Source organism: Erigeron canadensis, unplaced genomic scaffold (genome assembly GCF_010389155.1).
Source record: "Erigeron canadensis isolate Cc75 unplaced genomic scaffold, C_canadensis_v1 Conyza_canadensis_unscaffolded:224, whole genome shotgun sequence".
Lineage (NCBI taxonomy): Eukaryota > Viridiplantae > Streptophyta > Magnoliopsida > Asterales > Asteraceae > Erigeron > Erigeron canadensis.
Window position 1 is genome coordinate 1,988 of NW_025215630.1, and position 15,339 is coordinate 17,326.

Below are 15,339 nucleotides of genomic sequence, written 5' to 3' on the forward strand. Positions count from 1 at the left end.
CACAATACATGCATCACACTCTCACAATGTGCACTCCCCTCGGTTCATATTTGAGTGAATTAGCAAAAGATGTGCCAATATATATATGAATATGAAGCTCTCAACTCATTATTGCACACTAAATCATAGGCTAGTACACAGATCGAATCAAGACCTCATAACTCAAACTATTACTTCGGTATTCATACAAGATTGATGGAATGAAACACAGTAATGATTCTCAATTGGCGATTTACTAGAATGATTTTGGAACAATTCACTTTTGGTTCTTTGGATCAACTTACATGGATAATTGACTTGAATTTGACTTTTAACCATATACTTTGATTTTTCAACCGATATTTCAATTTGACTTCAATTTGTTCTTTCTTCGATTCATTATCATAAACAACACAACTTTGAACTATTAACAGATTTTATGACGAGGTGAAGTGAACTATGGAGTGATTTGTATGATTGTTTTATGATTTTAAGCACATAATTCAAGCTAGAGGTCTCGACACGGTAAGTATACTAGTTCTAACCTAATGTACAATAATGATTCACACAATATGATGATCACGAAAAATAATGCTACGCTAACAATCTAAATCAATCGTCGACAAGGCGTTTTTCTCTCATGAAATTGAAGGATATAACGGATAAATAAGTATGATGCATGCATTATACTCACAATTGGCATATTACCTTCAATTGTACATTTCTATGTTTTTACTTGCTAGCAACTCTATCAAGCGGCTTATAAATCAATCATGTCATGCAATCTAGCCTATACTACCTAGCTCCACTTACATATACTCATCTAATTACAAGAAAATCTCATTTTACAAATATGTATAACTAATATAACTCGAACATTTTGTCTCTTTGATTCAATTCCATAATACAAGAAAGTAAATTAACAATAAATTAACAAGAAATTTGAAATCTACCTATGAATTGAAAATGCAAAAACACAAAAACAATAAATAAATAATCACATAATCACACAAGAAATAACAAAAGTAAAAATGAAAAGAAGGTACCGATCACTGTCGTGGACCTCGTGATCCAAAAATCGATTCCATCAAACCCCGATAGAGAGATTGGGCTTCAAATGGATCCGAAGCTGCTGGTGATGCATCCGAAGTATCCTCGACCCGACCGACACAAGAATGTCGGGAAACCATTCAGAATCATAACTTTGAGGATATGCTGGATGAGCTGCAGGATTAAACGGCTGTGTATAATCGTATGGTGGGGGAGTTTCTACATAATCAAGACCTGCAATGTGGTCCTGATGATGGCGGACCTGCTCATAATAATCGAACTGTTGTCTTCTATGTTGTTCATGAGCATACGCCATAGCTAATTCATAACTCCGCCTCTGTACACCACTCTGAGCAGTAATATCCCACATACTCCTCTCATAGGAGGTCCACTGATCATACTCCTGAGGCCTATCATAACCAAAACTCGGCCCTGTACCTCCTACCCCAGCTCCCAGCAAACCATCTCTTCTTCCTTGAACACCTTCTTGAGGCCTACTTGATTCACCCCTTTGACTAGCACCCATTGATTCCACCAGTGCTATTGCCTCTTCCCGAGTAACCCCCTGCTTAGGGGCTACCAAGTACCCACCCACCTTCAAATCCTTAAGGAGTCTAAACTGTGGATGATCTTGAAACTCCCATTCATTCCCTTTCAACAATCTCTTCCTTGTATAAGGAGTACCATCCAAAAACTGTAAATTAGTATCCTTTGGGACTACCTTATTGATTTGAAGTAGGCGAGAAATAAGTTTTGGGTGAGGGATGACAAGCTTGTTCCTCTTGTTCCTTGCCTCCCAAATATTAAACATCATAATCTGTCTAAGTGATAAGGCTAGTTCCCCGTTACACCAACAACATATAAACAATAACATCCTGATGCCTAACCATACTTTTATCACTGGTTCTGGGGCAAACATTCCAAAGTAACATTGACATTATCAACCGGGGCAGTGGTTTCAACAAAGAACGCTCCAACCTAAATGTTGTGCTCAAACTGTCTCTTCTAACATCAAAAATCTCAGAAAGCATATCAATCCATTAGGTGGTGTTTCCGCCCCTGCCAAATATTTCTCATCTACATAATCACAAGCCCTTCCCGACGTAGCACCCGTGTCAAATTTTGCTATTTTATCTAAAGTAGCAAAAGACATTATCACCTTCTTTCCATTTACCGTGCCTACTAACTTAGAAGACACAGGGTTACTACCATGAATTAATTCTAAGGTACTTAACCATCCATAATACCATTTAAGTACACCTCAGAATTATCATTATTAGTCCAAACCAAGGCTTGTTTCCACCCCATTTGCTCAAAGGCCTCAATCATCCCAAATCCCCGAAATTCTGACAAATCAAGTGGCCTTTCCCCCAACAATTGATCCTCAAGATGTCTAGCCTCCCCCATTTTTTCTTAAACAAAATTGGTTGCCATTCAAGAGGTAATGTAAATAAGGGGATACCTTGACGCCATTCCGGTTTATCCACTTCAACTTCCATTTCATCACTTCTCTGCTGTGAGTTTTCTTCTTCTGATGATGATGATGATGATTCTTGAATAACCACTTGCCTTCTCTTCTTCTTTGTTGACTAGAAGAAGTGTCACCTTTCTTGCTTAAATTCTTGACCATCTTTCCTGCCTTTTTTAGAGCATCCATGTCAACAACTAACACAAAGTAACAACTTTAGCAAAGGTTAGTGAATTAAACAAAAATTAAGAAGAAATTTCAAAAAATTCGAAATTAAACTCACATGAATCTTGAAAATTAGGCTGAAATTAAACAAATAAAGATAGGGTTTTGTAGCCCTCGAAAAGTTATGCAATTTAGCCTAAAGAATTGTTAGAATTGATGAAGAATTGAAGAAGTAATTAGAGATTGAAGGTTAGGGTTTTGTGGAAAATAATTGGGAAGAAAGAATTGAGAGATAAAGATATGTTCAGATATATGTGTGTGAAAAGAAAAAGAATTCTGGTTGTGATTGTAATTAAAAGTTTTAAAATTTTCTGGATTTAAAAAAAAAAAATTCGACCTTCTGTTACCGTAATTTACGCCAGGCAGGGCGTAACCTACGCCGGTTGTCTTTCTGTTGCCGTAACCTACGCTGGGAAGGGCCGTAATTACGCCAGTAGTATTCAGACATAAGTCTCAGTTATACTTACCGTACCCTACGCCCTATGTAGGCGTAACCTACGCCTGATCAAAACACTTACCGTAACTTACGCCAGAAAGGGGCGTAACTTACGCCTATCTGGAAATAGTCATTTTGGCGTCTTCGGAGGCGTAAACAGAGGATTTTTGGCGTAAACTAAAATAGCCACTTCCAGGCACCGTAACCTACGCCAAGTCTGGCGTAGCTACGCTAAATTGAAATTTTGCAAATCCTTTGTACCGTAAGTTACGCCAGTTAGGCCGTAGCTTACGCCCTTATGAATATCTTTTTTTTTTTTTTTTTTTTTTTTTTTTTAACTACAGCCACATTGATTGCAATTGGTTATAAAAATAGAATCCCTTCCTTAACTTAAAGGCACATTGTCCTCAATGCACGCCCGAAATTAAAGATGAGTTACTCAACTACGTAACTTGCAAAACGTTTTCCTTTTTCACCCAAACTGACCTTCCCCAACTTAATTCTCAAACATAAGTGCTGGGAATTAAGTTTTCATGTGTGATTATGCTACAAAACACTCAAACAAATAAATAAAATGCAAACAAGCTAACTTACCGAAAATGAGGCTAGAAAACAAACAAACAACGGGTTGCCTCCCGTTTAGCGCTAAGTTTATTGTCCTCAGCCCGACATTACCTCAATTTGATTCATGCAAGATCATAAGATGGTGGACTTGAGATGAAGTTCACCATTTCCTTTGTAGAGCCATTAATGTCACTTGCATCCAAATAAGGCTTCAAACGGTGCCCATTGACTATTTGCTTCACTCCATCCTTTGGATCCTCAATTTCAATTTCACCAAACTTTCCGACTCTTGTAATAACATATGGACCCATCCACTTGCTCTTGAGTTTTCCCGGAAAGAATTTGAGCCTTGAATTGTAAAGCCACACCTTTTGGCCAACTTCGAACACTTTTTCTTTAATTTGGCATCATGAACCGCTTTCATCTTGTCTTTGTATGTTGATGCGCATTCATATGCTTCATTTCTCAGTTCTTCCAATTCGCACAATTGCAACTTTCTTTCCTTACCTGCACTCTCAAAATCCATGTTAACGGCCTTAACGGCCCAAAAAGCCCTATGTGCAAGCTCAAGTGGAAGATGACAACCCTTCCCATAAACCAACCGATATGGTGTAGTGCCAATAGGTGTTTTAAAAGCGGTTCGATAAGCCCATAAAGCATCATTCAATTTTGTTGACCAATCCTTTCTATCGGGCCTAACCGTCTTTTGCAAAATTTCTTTAATTTGCCTATTGGAAACCTCAACTTGACCACTCGTTTGTGGGTGGTAAGGAGTAGCAATTCGGTGGTTCACGCCATACCGTTTGAGAAGTTTGCCAAACTGAAAATTTTTAAAATGAGATCCCCCATCACTTATGATCACACGAGGAATTCCAAATCTTGAGAAAATGTTACTTTGAACAAACTTGCAAACAACGGTATGGTCATTGGTTTTAGTGGCAATGGCTTCCACCCATTTTGAAACATAATCTACGGCTACTAAAATGTAGTAATTACCAAAGGAATTAGGGAATGGACCCATGAAATCAATGCCCCAAACATCAAAAATATTAACAACTAAAATAGGTTGCATGGGCATTTCGTTTCTTTTGGTAATACTACCTAGTTGTTGACACCTAACACACTTTTTAACAAATTCAGCGGCATCTTTAAAGATACTAGGCCAAAACAAACCACACATAAGAACCTTATGACCTGTCTTTTGGCCGCTGAAGTGACCTCCACATGCAAATGAGTGTGCATGAGTCAAAACCTCTTGAATTTCTTCTTCCGGAACACATCTTCTCACCAATTGATCCGGGCCCACTTTAAACAAATCCGGCTCATCCCAAATGTATTGCTTTGCTTGTGCCAAGAATTGTTGTTTCTTTCTCTTAGGCCAATGTTCTGGTATCTTACCTGCAGACAAGAAATTCACAAAATTTGCATACCAAGGAACAATAGAAATGGTTAGTAAATGTTCATCCGGAAACGTTTCATTGATCTCCTTGGTTGATCCATCATCCATTGATTGAATCCTTGACAAGTGGTCCGCTACCACGTTCTCACTTCCTTTCTTGTCTCGAATCTCCAAATCAAACTCTTGTAGTAGCAACACCCACCGAATTAGCCTTGGTTTTGCATCCTTTTTCTCCATCAAATGCTTCACCGCGCTATGATCTGTGTACACTATCACTTTGCTACCACAAATGTAAGAACGAAACTTGTCAAGTGCATAAACAACAGCAAGCAATTCTTTTTCGGTGGTTGTATAATTCAATTGGGCATCCGATAAAGTTTTGCTTGCATAATAAATCACAACGGGTTTCTTGTCTACCCGTTGCCCCAAAACAGCCCCGATTGCAAAATCACTTGCATCACACATAATTTCAAATGGCATGGACCAATTTGGTGATTGCAAAATGGGGGCTTCAACCAATTTCTCTTTCAAGGTTTCGAAAGCTTTTAAACACTCTTCATCAAAAACAAAAGGTACATCTTTTAGTAACAAATTACACAAAGGTTTTGTTATGACACTAAATCCTTTGATGAACCTTCTATAAAACCCGGCGTGTCCAAGAAAAGAACGGACACCCTTAACATTGGTTGGAGGGGGTAAAGTAGAAATCACTTTGATTTTGGCCCGGTCAACTTCCATGCCTTTATTTGAAATTACATGACCCAAAACCGTCCCCTCTTGAACCATGAAGTGGCTCTTTTCCCAACTTAAAACCAAATTTGTCTCAACACATCTTTTCAAAACTTTGGTAAGCTCATCAAGACAATTATCAAAGGTTTGACCAAAAATTGAAAAATCATCCATAAAGATTTCTAGTGATTCACCGACCATATCTGAAAAGATACTCATCATACACCTTTGAAAGGTGGCTGGAGCATTACACAAACCGAATGGCATTCGCCTAAAGGCAAAAGTCCCATAGGGGCATGTGAATGTGGTCTTGTGTTGGTCATCGGGATGGATAGCAATTTGATTATAACCTGAATAACCATCTAGAAAACAATAAAACTTCTGACCTGCAAGTTTTTCAATGATTTGATCAATGAATGGTAATGGGAAATGATCTTTTGAAGTAGCGGTATTCAATTTCCTGTAATCAATGCACACCCTCCACCCGGTGATGGGTCGGGTAGCAATTTGCTCACCACTATCTCCTTTCACCACTTGAATTCCGGCTTTCTTAGGTACCGTTTGTGTTGGACTCACCCATGTACTATCCGAAATTGGGTAAACAATTCCAGCATCCAACCATTTTAGCACCTCCTTCTTCACAACTTCACGCATATGAGGATTCAACCTTCTTTGAGCATCACGTGAAGGTTTTGCTTCAGAATCGGTGATTATCTTATGCATCACAATTGATGGACTAATACCTTTTAAGTCGGCAATTGTCCACCCAATGGCCGCCTTGTTTTCCTTGAGCACTTTTAGCAATGCCTTTTCTTGCACTTCTTCCAAATTGATGCAATAATCACCGGTAAAGTTTGTTCTTCTCCCAAAAATGCATACTTCAAATGAGATGGGAGCTCTTTCAACTCAACTTGTGGTGGACTTTCAATGGAAGGCTTGAGATGAGTATCAATATGATCCGGTAGACTTTCCACCAAGTGAGTCCATGGTGGTCTACCTTCTTGAATTGCCATGATCTCCCAATCTTTCTCTTCCTTCTTCAATGTTTCACTATGCTCCACAATTAACCTGTCAACTAAAGCACAAGACTCCCGTGTGTCCTCCTCATTTTCATGAGAAATACACTCATCAATGACGTCCGCCATAAAGCATTCGTCACTAACTACGGGGTTAGGAACACTAGCAAAAACATTCAATCTAATCTTACGGTTGCCAAAGGTCATTTCAACCGTACCCCTTCTACAATCAATTAATGCATTAGCGGTGGCCAAAAAGGGTCTACCCAAAATAACGGTGGGTTGCCTAACATTACCGCTTGGTGCAAAATCAAGTACCAAAAAGTCTACGGGTAGTAAAAATCCTCCACTTTAACTATGACATCTTGGACAATTCCCCTAGGGAGTTTGAGTGACAAATCAGCCATCACCAAGGTGGTGTCGACTTTTTCCAATGGTCCAAAGTCATATTGGTCATACAAAATACCCGGTAGGATACTCACACCCGCCCCAATATCCAAAGTGACCTTTTCATCTTAAAATCACCAACTTGAATTGTAATCAAAGGTGCTCCTGGATCTTGGAGTTTGGGTGGGAGTATGCCCATCACAACGGCACTAACTTCCTCATTTAAAACAATTTTCTTTGGAAGCTTATGCTGCCGTTTTTGGGTACACAAGTCCTTGAGGTATTTAGCATAAGCCGGAACTTGTTTGATTATGTCAATAAGAGGTATATTGATTTTCACTTGTTTAAAAATTTCCCACATTTCTTCCTCATGGGGACCTCTTTTCTTAAGTGTAGGCCTAAGTTTTGGATCAATCAAAGCCAAAGGGAAAGGAATGGTATTACCCTCCATATCCTTACCTTGTTTTTCAGAAAATTTTTCACTAGACCTATTGTTTTTTACCTCTTTAAAAGACACTTTTTACTTGGTTTAGGCAAAACAAATTCCGGTTCATGCTCACTATCTTGGTCATCATCAACTTCCTCCACCACACCATCTACCAGTGATGATGAAGGTTCAACTTTATTATCATAAATCCTACCACTACGAAGAGTACTTACATTATTTATCTCCACATTCTTGATATTCTTTGAGCCGCTACTTTGGTGTTGTGGATTGATCTTTGTGTCACTTGGTAGCTTCCCCGGATCCTTTCTCAACGCAGCCACATCTTCCGCCAATTGACCAACTTGCTTTTGCAAACTTTCAACCGTTTTGTCCCGAATCTCATTTTTTCGATCCATTTCCTTCAAGTACTCCATAATCTCCCCGGTTGATACCTCATTACCTCCCGAATTCCCACCTTGGTTATTACCTTGTTGATAGTTCCTTGGATAGCCTCTATTGAACCCTTGATTTTGGCCACCTTGATAATTTCCTTGGTTGTAATTTCGGTTTTGGAACGGTTGAGATGGTGCTCCACTGGTTTGGTTGTTTCCTTGAAAGTTCGGGTTGAGTTGGTTTGATGAATTCCCATATCTAAGATTGGGATGGTTTCTCATTCCCGGATGATAAATGTTGGAGTTCATGTCAAATGGCCTCTTTTCTCCAAACACTTGATTCACCTCTTCAACTTCTTCCGGGAGTAATGGACATTGCAAAGCCGTATGCCCAAGCTCATCACAACTCTCACAAATCGGGTATTCTTGAGAAACTTGAGCAACACCCCTATTTTCAGCTTTCCCCAACTTAGCAAACTTTCGCTCCAATGCCTCAATTCGATCTTTTGTTGCTTGATCACTTGTTGATGATAATGAAGCAATTGGATGCCTTGCCCTCCTATTTGATTGAGCTTGTCTCTTTGAATTCACACTCATCTTCTCCAAGAATTCCCAATCAACATCTTCGGGATTTGTCAAGAAAGTACCATTGCTAATAGAATTCACATCTCTTTTCTCTTCCGGTAACAAACCATCATAGAAAGCCGTGATCAACTCCCATTTAGCAATCCCATGGTGTGGACAAGTTCTCAACAACTCATTAAACCTCTTAAATGACTCATGAAATGTTTCACCCGATTGTTGTTGAAAGGTTCTAATGGAGGTTCTTGCGTCACTAGTCTTTTGCATTGTATAATACTCATCCAAGAATTGTTGTTGCATTTCAGCCCATGTAAAGATACTACCCGACGGCAAAGCTAAGAACCATTGCTTCGCTTTATCCTTCAAAGTGAACTGAAACAAAACTAGTTTAATCTCATCCGGTGAGAATCCTTGACCTCCAATGGTACCACAAATAGCCTCAAACTCTGACAAATGCAAATAAGGCTCCTCCGTTGCTTTTCCATAGAAACTCGGTAATATACTCAAACATTGAGGTCTTACCTCAAACGCTCTACCCCTCAACACCGGTGGTACTATAGGTGAAGCATTAACGGTGATGGTGGGTCGAAAATGACTATCAACTCCTTGTGGTGGAGGTTGATAGTTCATGTTTGGAGCAGCTCGATTACGTGGTGGGTAAATTGGGTAGTTTCCATGACGGTTGTGGTTTGGTGGTCCTTGAGGAAATCTTTGGTTAATTGGAGGTTGGTTAAATTGCGGGTATTGGCGGTTTGGTGGTTGAACATAATCCTCCCCATCATTCCATTCATACCCATCCGAATGATCATCAAACCTCCTATCATCCCAATTAGCAACTCGATCATACACATCCTCCGTATACCGTGATCTATCTCCAACATAGGTTGGTGTTCCAAATCGGTGAGGAGTTGTAAAACCACTCCTCTCGGATCGGGGTGGTTGTTGATATTGGTCTTGATGTTGGTAGTTTGGTTCAAAGTTGGGTTCATGTTGAATTCCGGCGGGTTGGGTCTTTGGTGGAATGTTTCTTTGTGAATTACCGGGGTCACTCATAGTTGCACGGTGAAGTATTCGGTTTCTCCTAGCTGTTTTCTCAATTTCCGGATCAAACAACAATGGTGACTTCTTCTTTGAATACCTCGTATGCATATACAAAAAAACCTGTAGCCTACATACAATGAACACACCTAGCGTAAAACTGAAATACAAGAATAAAAAGGAAATAAACAAACTAACAACTAAAACTAGACTACTTCTTTTTGGATTTTTTTTTTTTTTTTTTTTTTTTTTTTTTTAACAAATTACAAACAAACTTTAACACTTTGCACACCGATTCCCCGGCAGCGGCGCCAAAATTTGATCGATGTCGTTGGACCGATCAAAAATATAAACTAAATACCACTAATTAGTTAGGGTAAGTCGAATATCGTTCCACAGGGAATCACGGGAAAGTGTTAAACAAGTTTACAAAATTAATTAATCTAGACATAAACTTAAAATCGATTGATTGACTGATTTAGTTAAAACTAAAAATGATTATTGACTTAACACAATAATTCAATTAAACAAAATAGACCATTCTCATGCTCCCAATTATGTTTTCAAATATGTAATCTAACTTATACTCATTGGAAATCACATAGACATGATTTGTTATAACGTTTGGATTGAATGAATTCAAGAACTAGATTAGTTGGTTATGATGATTCACGATAATGGAAACCGGGAATTGACACAACTAGACTTCTAATTCATTGAAGTAAAACTACAAGTTCATGAGAGATTCTTTCAATAATCCATGATAAACAATAATTTGAAATCAAAAGATAGATGAATTTCATTCAAAGTCATAAACAAGTAATCATTCAAACAATCCAAAGAACATTAGATGTAAAAGACTAATAAGAATTAAACATCTAATCCAATATGAATATGAGAAAGATTGAACATAAATGGCTTACATAATTGTTCACATGAGAATGATCAAAAGAAAACCTAGCCTATCATCTTCATCATTGAATCTTCAATTTGAATTGTCATCTTCATGAATTGGTGATTTGATGATGATTTTGGGGTCTTCTCTATGTTAGGAACTGATATTGTGAGTGAATATTATGAATGGTAACTTCCCAAGTCGTCAATTGAATTGTATATAACTGAAAGTTAATTAAAACCATAAAAATCGGGTTTCTGATCTGCAACTGGCGTAACCTACTACCCCCTGGGCGTAAGTTACGCCCCTTGGATTTTCAACTGGCGTAACCTACTGCCAAGTCTGGCGTAAGTTACGCCCTTTGTAATTTCAGAATTCCAGATTTTTGCTTCTTGGTTCCTTGACTCGTTTCTTGATTTAATTAGCTCAATTTCATCACCTAGTGCCTGAAACACTTAACAAACATAAGAGTACCCCTAATCGTCTATTAAGCTTCACAAAACAACTTGATTTTACATCTTAAAATTATGCATTCTAGGCGTTTATCAGTCCCCTTACTTTTATAAAAAAAATATATATATATATATATATATATGGAAAGTAATTAATCATGTTAAAGATTATTTTAAAAATTCTCCTAAAATCTTTTCCATTAATTTTTTTTTTGGATAAGTATCCTGGAATGTAACAAACTTTAGACGAATGTATATAGTAGAAAATAACTAAAGTTTTGTGTATTGTATGTAAACAACTTTAAAAAATGTTTATTGTATGTAAGAAAACATACGTGTCAACCATATAGAGGTGCCACTTGTCTGATTTTAATTGGTTGAATACATTTTCTTACATACAATAAACATTATTTTTGAGTTATTTACATACAATACACATAACTTTAGTTATTTCCTACTATAGACATCTGTTCAAAGTTTGTTATATTACAAGATACTTAACCTTTTTTTTAATATCTTAAATTTTTTAAAAAGTTTAATTAGGAAGATTTCATTTTTCAAAAATTAAATTATAGTCCGCTTATTCTGCACCCAAATAGTACAACAGAAAAAGCTTAACAATGACTACGCGCTCTGGAAATCATTTCAAGTCACGCTCTACAAATGTCTAATACTCGTAGAAACCTCTAACAAAAAGAATTACTTAACCAACCACGTGCATCCACGCGCAATGTAACTAGCCTTAACAGAATCTCCGAAAATCACGTCCCCACAGGCCACAACTATATATACGTACAATTTGCACCTGGATGGATATATCACGCTTTCTCTCACTCTCACACTCATAGAAATCTCTCTCTTCGTTCTTTCTCTATATCTATATCCAATCTCTATAATTCAACTCCGGCGAAGATGTACAGAGTAGCAAGAGCATCGGAATATCTGGTGATCACCGGATTCGGAATCGAGGATATCAAAATCGCTAAGAAGGCATGGATATTCCCCGGCCAAACGTACTCTGTTTTCGATATCTCTCCGGTGAACTACACCTTCGAAGTACAAGCAATGAGCGCTGAGAAGCTTCCGTTCGTTCTTCCGGCGGTTTTCACAATCGGACCTCGTGCTGAAGACGACGAGAGTCTCCAGAAGTACGCGAAGCTGATATCGCCTCACGATAAACTGTCGGATCATGTGAATGAGTTAGTGAAGGGAATCATTGAAGGAGAGACTCGTGTACTTGCTGCTTCCATGACTATGGAAGATATTTTCAAAGGAACAAAGGATTTTAAGCAGGAAGTGTTTGAGAAGGTTCAATTGGAGCTGAATCAGTTTGGATTGTGGATCTACAATGCGAATGTTAAGCAGTTGGTTGATGTTCCTGGACATGAGTACTTTTCGTATCTAGGTCAGAAAACGCAGATGGAAGCGGCTAATCAGGCGAAAATCGATGTTGCTGAAGCTAAGATGAAGGTATAAATTTAATCATCATTCTGTTTTTTATTTAATTTTTGGATTATATTTTGATTTAATAATTTAGTCTGTGTTTAGTTTTGAGCTGTTGCTTTAGAAATAATATGATAAATGTTATTGTGATTTACTGAATAAACCTCAAGTTATATTGATGTGTGATATTGTAATTTATTGATTTAGTATAGGTTTTATCTTTACCAGTTGCTTAAGTTTTGAATTGTGGCTATATAAACAGTTAGGGATGAAGGATTTTGTGATTTTACTGATATAGTCCGAGTTTAGTTCCATGTTGTTGCTACAAATATAATGTGACAAACGATATTGTGATTTACGGATATAACCTAGGTTATACTTGAGATGTTGCTTAAATTGAATTGTAGCTGCATCAAACAGAGTTAAAAATGACTTTGTGATCTATTTTAACTGAATTTAGGTTAGACTTTGAGATGTAGATTTTGTGATCAATTGAATTAATATTGAAGGATTATGTGTATTGTTATGCTGCTGCTCAGGTTTTAAACAATGTGATAGATTATATCGTGATTCATTACCGCCAAGTTCCATTTTGAGTTGCTGTTTACCTTATGAATAGTGGCTACATAAACAATGTATTGAAATATATAGTGATTTATTGCTTCGAGAATATGAGTTAAATTTTGTGATTAATGATATCATGATTTATTGCTTCGGTATGGGTTTTACTTTGTGATGAATGGTATTGTAATTTACTAAATCGATATGAATTTAGTTGTGTATTGTTGCTTAGCTTATAACTTGTAGCTACATAAGAAATGCAAATATTCGATGAATGATTTTGTAGTTTGAGGATTAAATAGGAGTTTACCTTTAAGTTTCTGTTTTAGTTTATTGTGGCTACATAACTGATGTGATGAATGATTATGTGGCTATATATTTGGAACTAAGTTCTTTTGGAGTTGTTTAAGCTTTAAGTTGAAGGTAGATAAACTGTGTGCGTGGTGAATGATTTATTGATATAACATGTGATTACTTTTGAGATTGCTGTTAGATATTGAATTGCATTTACTTGATAAATATGAAGAATGCTTATGTGACTATAGATAAACTGTCCAACGATTAATGATTCTTTAAGGGTGAAATAGGATTAAATCTTCAATTACTACATAATCATCACTAGATTTGTTATCAGCTTGCTTGAAACTGTAGTTAATAGTTAGGATAATCTGGAGATCAATGATGCATTTGTTGAATTTGAATGCATGATTTAGTGTGAAATAAGATAAAATCTTTGATCAACGCCTTTTCATCATACTTTGAGTTAGTCTGAGTTTAGCTTTAAGTTCTTAAAGTATTAAATCGTAGCTACATAATGTGATTGTTAATTTGGTGATGTAGGGTGAGATAGGAGCAAAGCTTCGAACCGGACAGACACTGCAGAATGCAGCAAAGATTGATGCTGAGACAAAGATCATATCGACCCAGAGGCAAGGACAGGGGAAAAAGGAAGAGATAAGAGTGATGACTGAGGTAAAGGTGTTTGAGAATGAGAGGGAGGCTGAAGTGGCTGAAGCAAATGCTGAGCTGGCAATGAAGAAGGCGAAGTGGGCGAAGAATTCACAGGTTGCAGAGGTGGAAGCCAGGAAGGCGGTGGCACTCAGGGAGGCAGAACTGCAAAAGGAGGTTGAAATCATGAATGCTTTGACTCAGACAGAGAAGCTCAAGGCTGACTTCCTGAGCAAAGCTAGTGTTGAGTATGAAACCAAGGTACATTACTCTATGCAATTTATACGAGTACTATATAAAGCGTAAACATTCTGAAACATATATTGAAATATTGGTTACAAAATTCATGGATGAACAGGAATGCATATATTTAGTAAGCAAATAACCAGTAATTTTTTAATGAATTAAAAAGCAAAATGCAGGAATATTGAACATTTTTATAACCGTTATTGATTACTTCTATTATATAACGAAGGAAAAGGCAAAATGTGGAGATTTTGATAATTAATTTTAACTATAAATGACGCATTTTATTATACAGCTACTTGAAAAAGATGCAAGGAATTTAGTTATCAGAGTCCAAGTATGTGATGAACGAATAAACTTTTTGTTTGGTCATATTTGAAACAGATGTATAGGTAATTTGAACTGTTTTTTAATTTTGCTTAACTAAGTTATCATGTTCGTGATGTTAATAAAGGTACAAGAGGCAAACTGGGAGCTATACAAGAAGCAAAAAGCTGCAGAAGCGGCACTCTATGAGAAAGAAAAAGAAGCAGAGGCTCAAAAGGCGATGGCTGAGGCCTCATATTATGCTCGCCAACAAGTAGCCGATGGTGAATTATATGCAAAACAAAAGGAGGCAGAGGGTCTCATTGCGCTTGCCCAAGCCCATGGTGCCTACATGCGCACACTTCTTGAGACATTAGGAGGAAACTATGCATATGTAAGGGATTATCTGATGGTCAATAGCCGAATGTATCAAGAAATCGCCCAGATTAATGGTGACGCTGTTAAGGGGTTGCAGCCAAAGATAAGCATTTGGACTGGTGCAGGTGGTAGTGGCGAAGGCAGGGATGGTGGTAAGGGCATGGTTGGTGGTGCTATGAATGAAGTTGCAGAGGTCTATAAGATGTTGCCGCCATTGTTGAGCACAGTTCATGAGCAGACTGGAATGTCACCTCCAAATTGGATGGGCAGGATTACTGGATCCTAGTTTCCAGTATTTCTGTAGGTACTTCCAAGGTTAACCATGTGATTAGAATCTTCTAGTATTTTCAAGGTTTTTTACTTTTGAACCATGTGATTAGAATGCCTCGTACTTCAAAGGTCTTTTAGTTTAATCATG

General features: G+C 37.5%; 1 protein-coding gene across 1 annotated transcript; it reads left to right on the forward strand.

Annotated features, from left to right (window-relative positions):
- The first annotated feature begins 11,874 nt into the window (after nt 1-11,874).
- Nucleotides 11,875-15,337, forward strand: LOC122584309 (flotillin-like protein 3). Its single transcript, XM_043756513.1, has 3 exons — nt 11,875-12,509; nt 13,884-14,252; nt 14,692-15,337. Exons 1-3 carry the CDS (start codon nt 11,952-11,954, stop codon nt 15,205-15,207), a joined length of 1,443 nt encoding a protein of 480 aa, XP_043612448.1. The 5' UTR covers nt 11,875-11,951; the 3' UTR covers nt 15,208-15,337.
- Nucleotides 15,338-15,339: the final 2 nt, after the last annotated feature.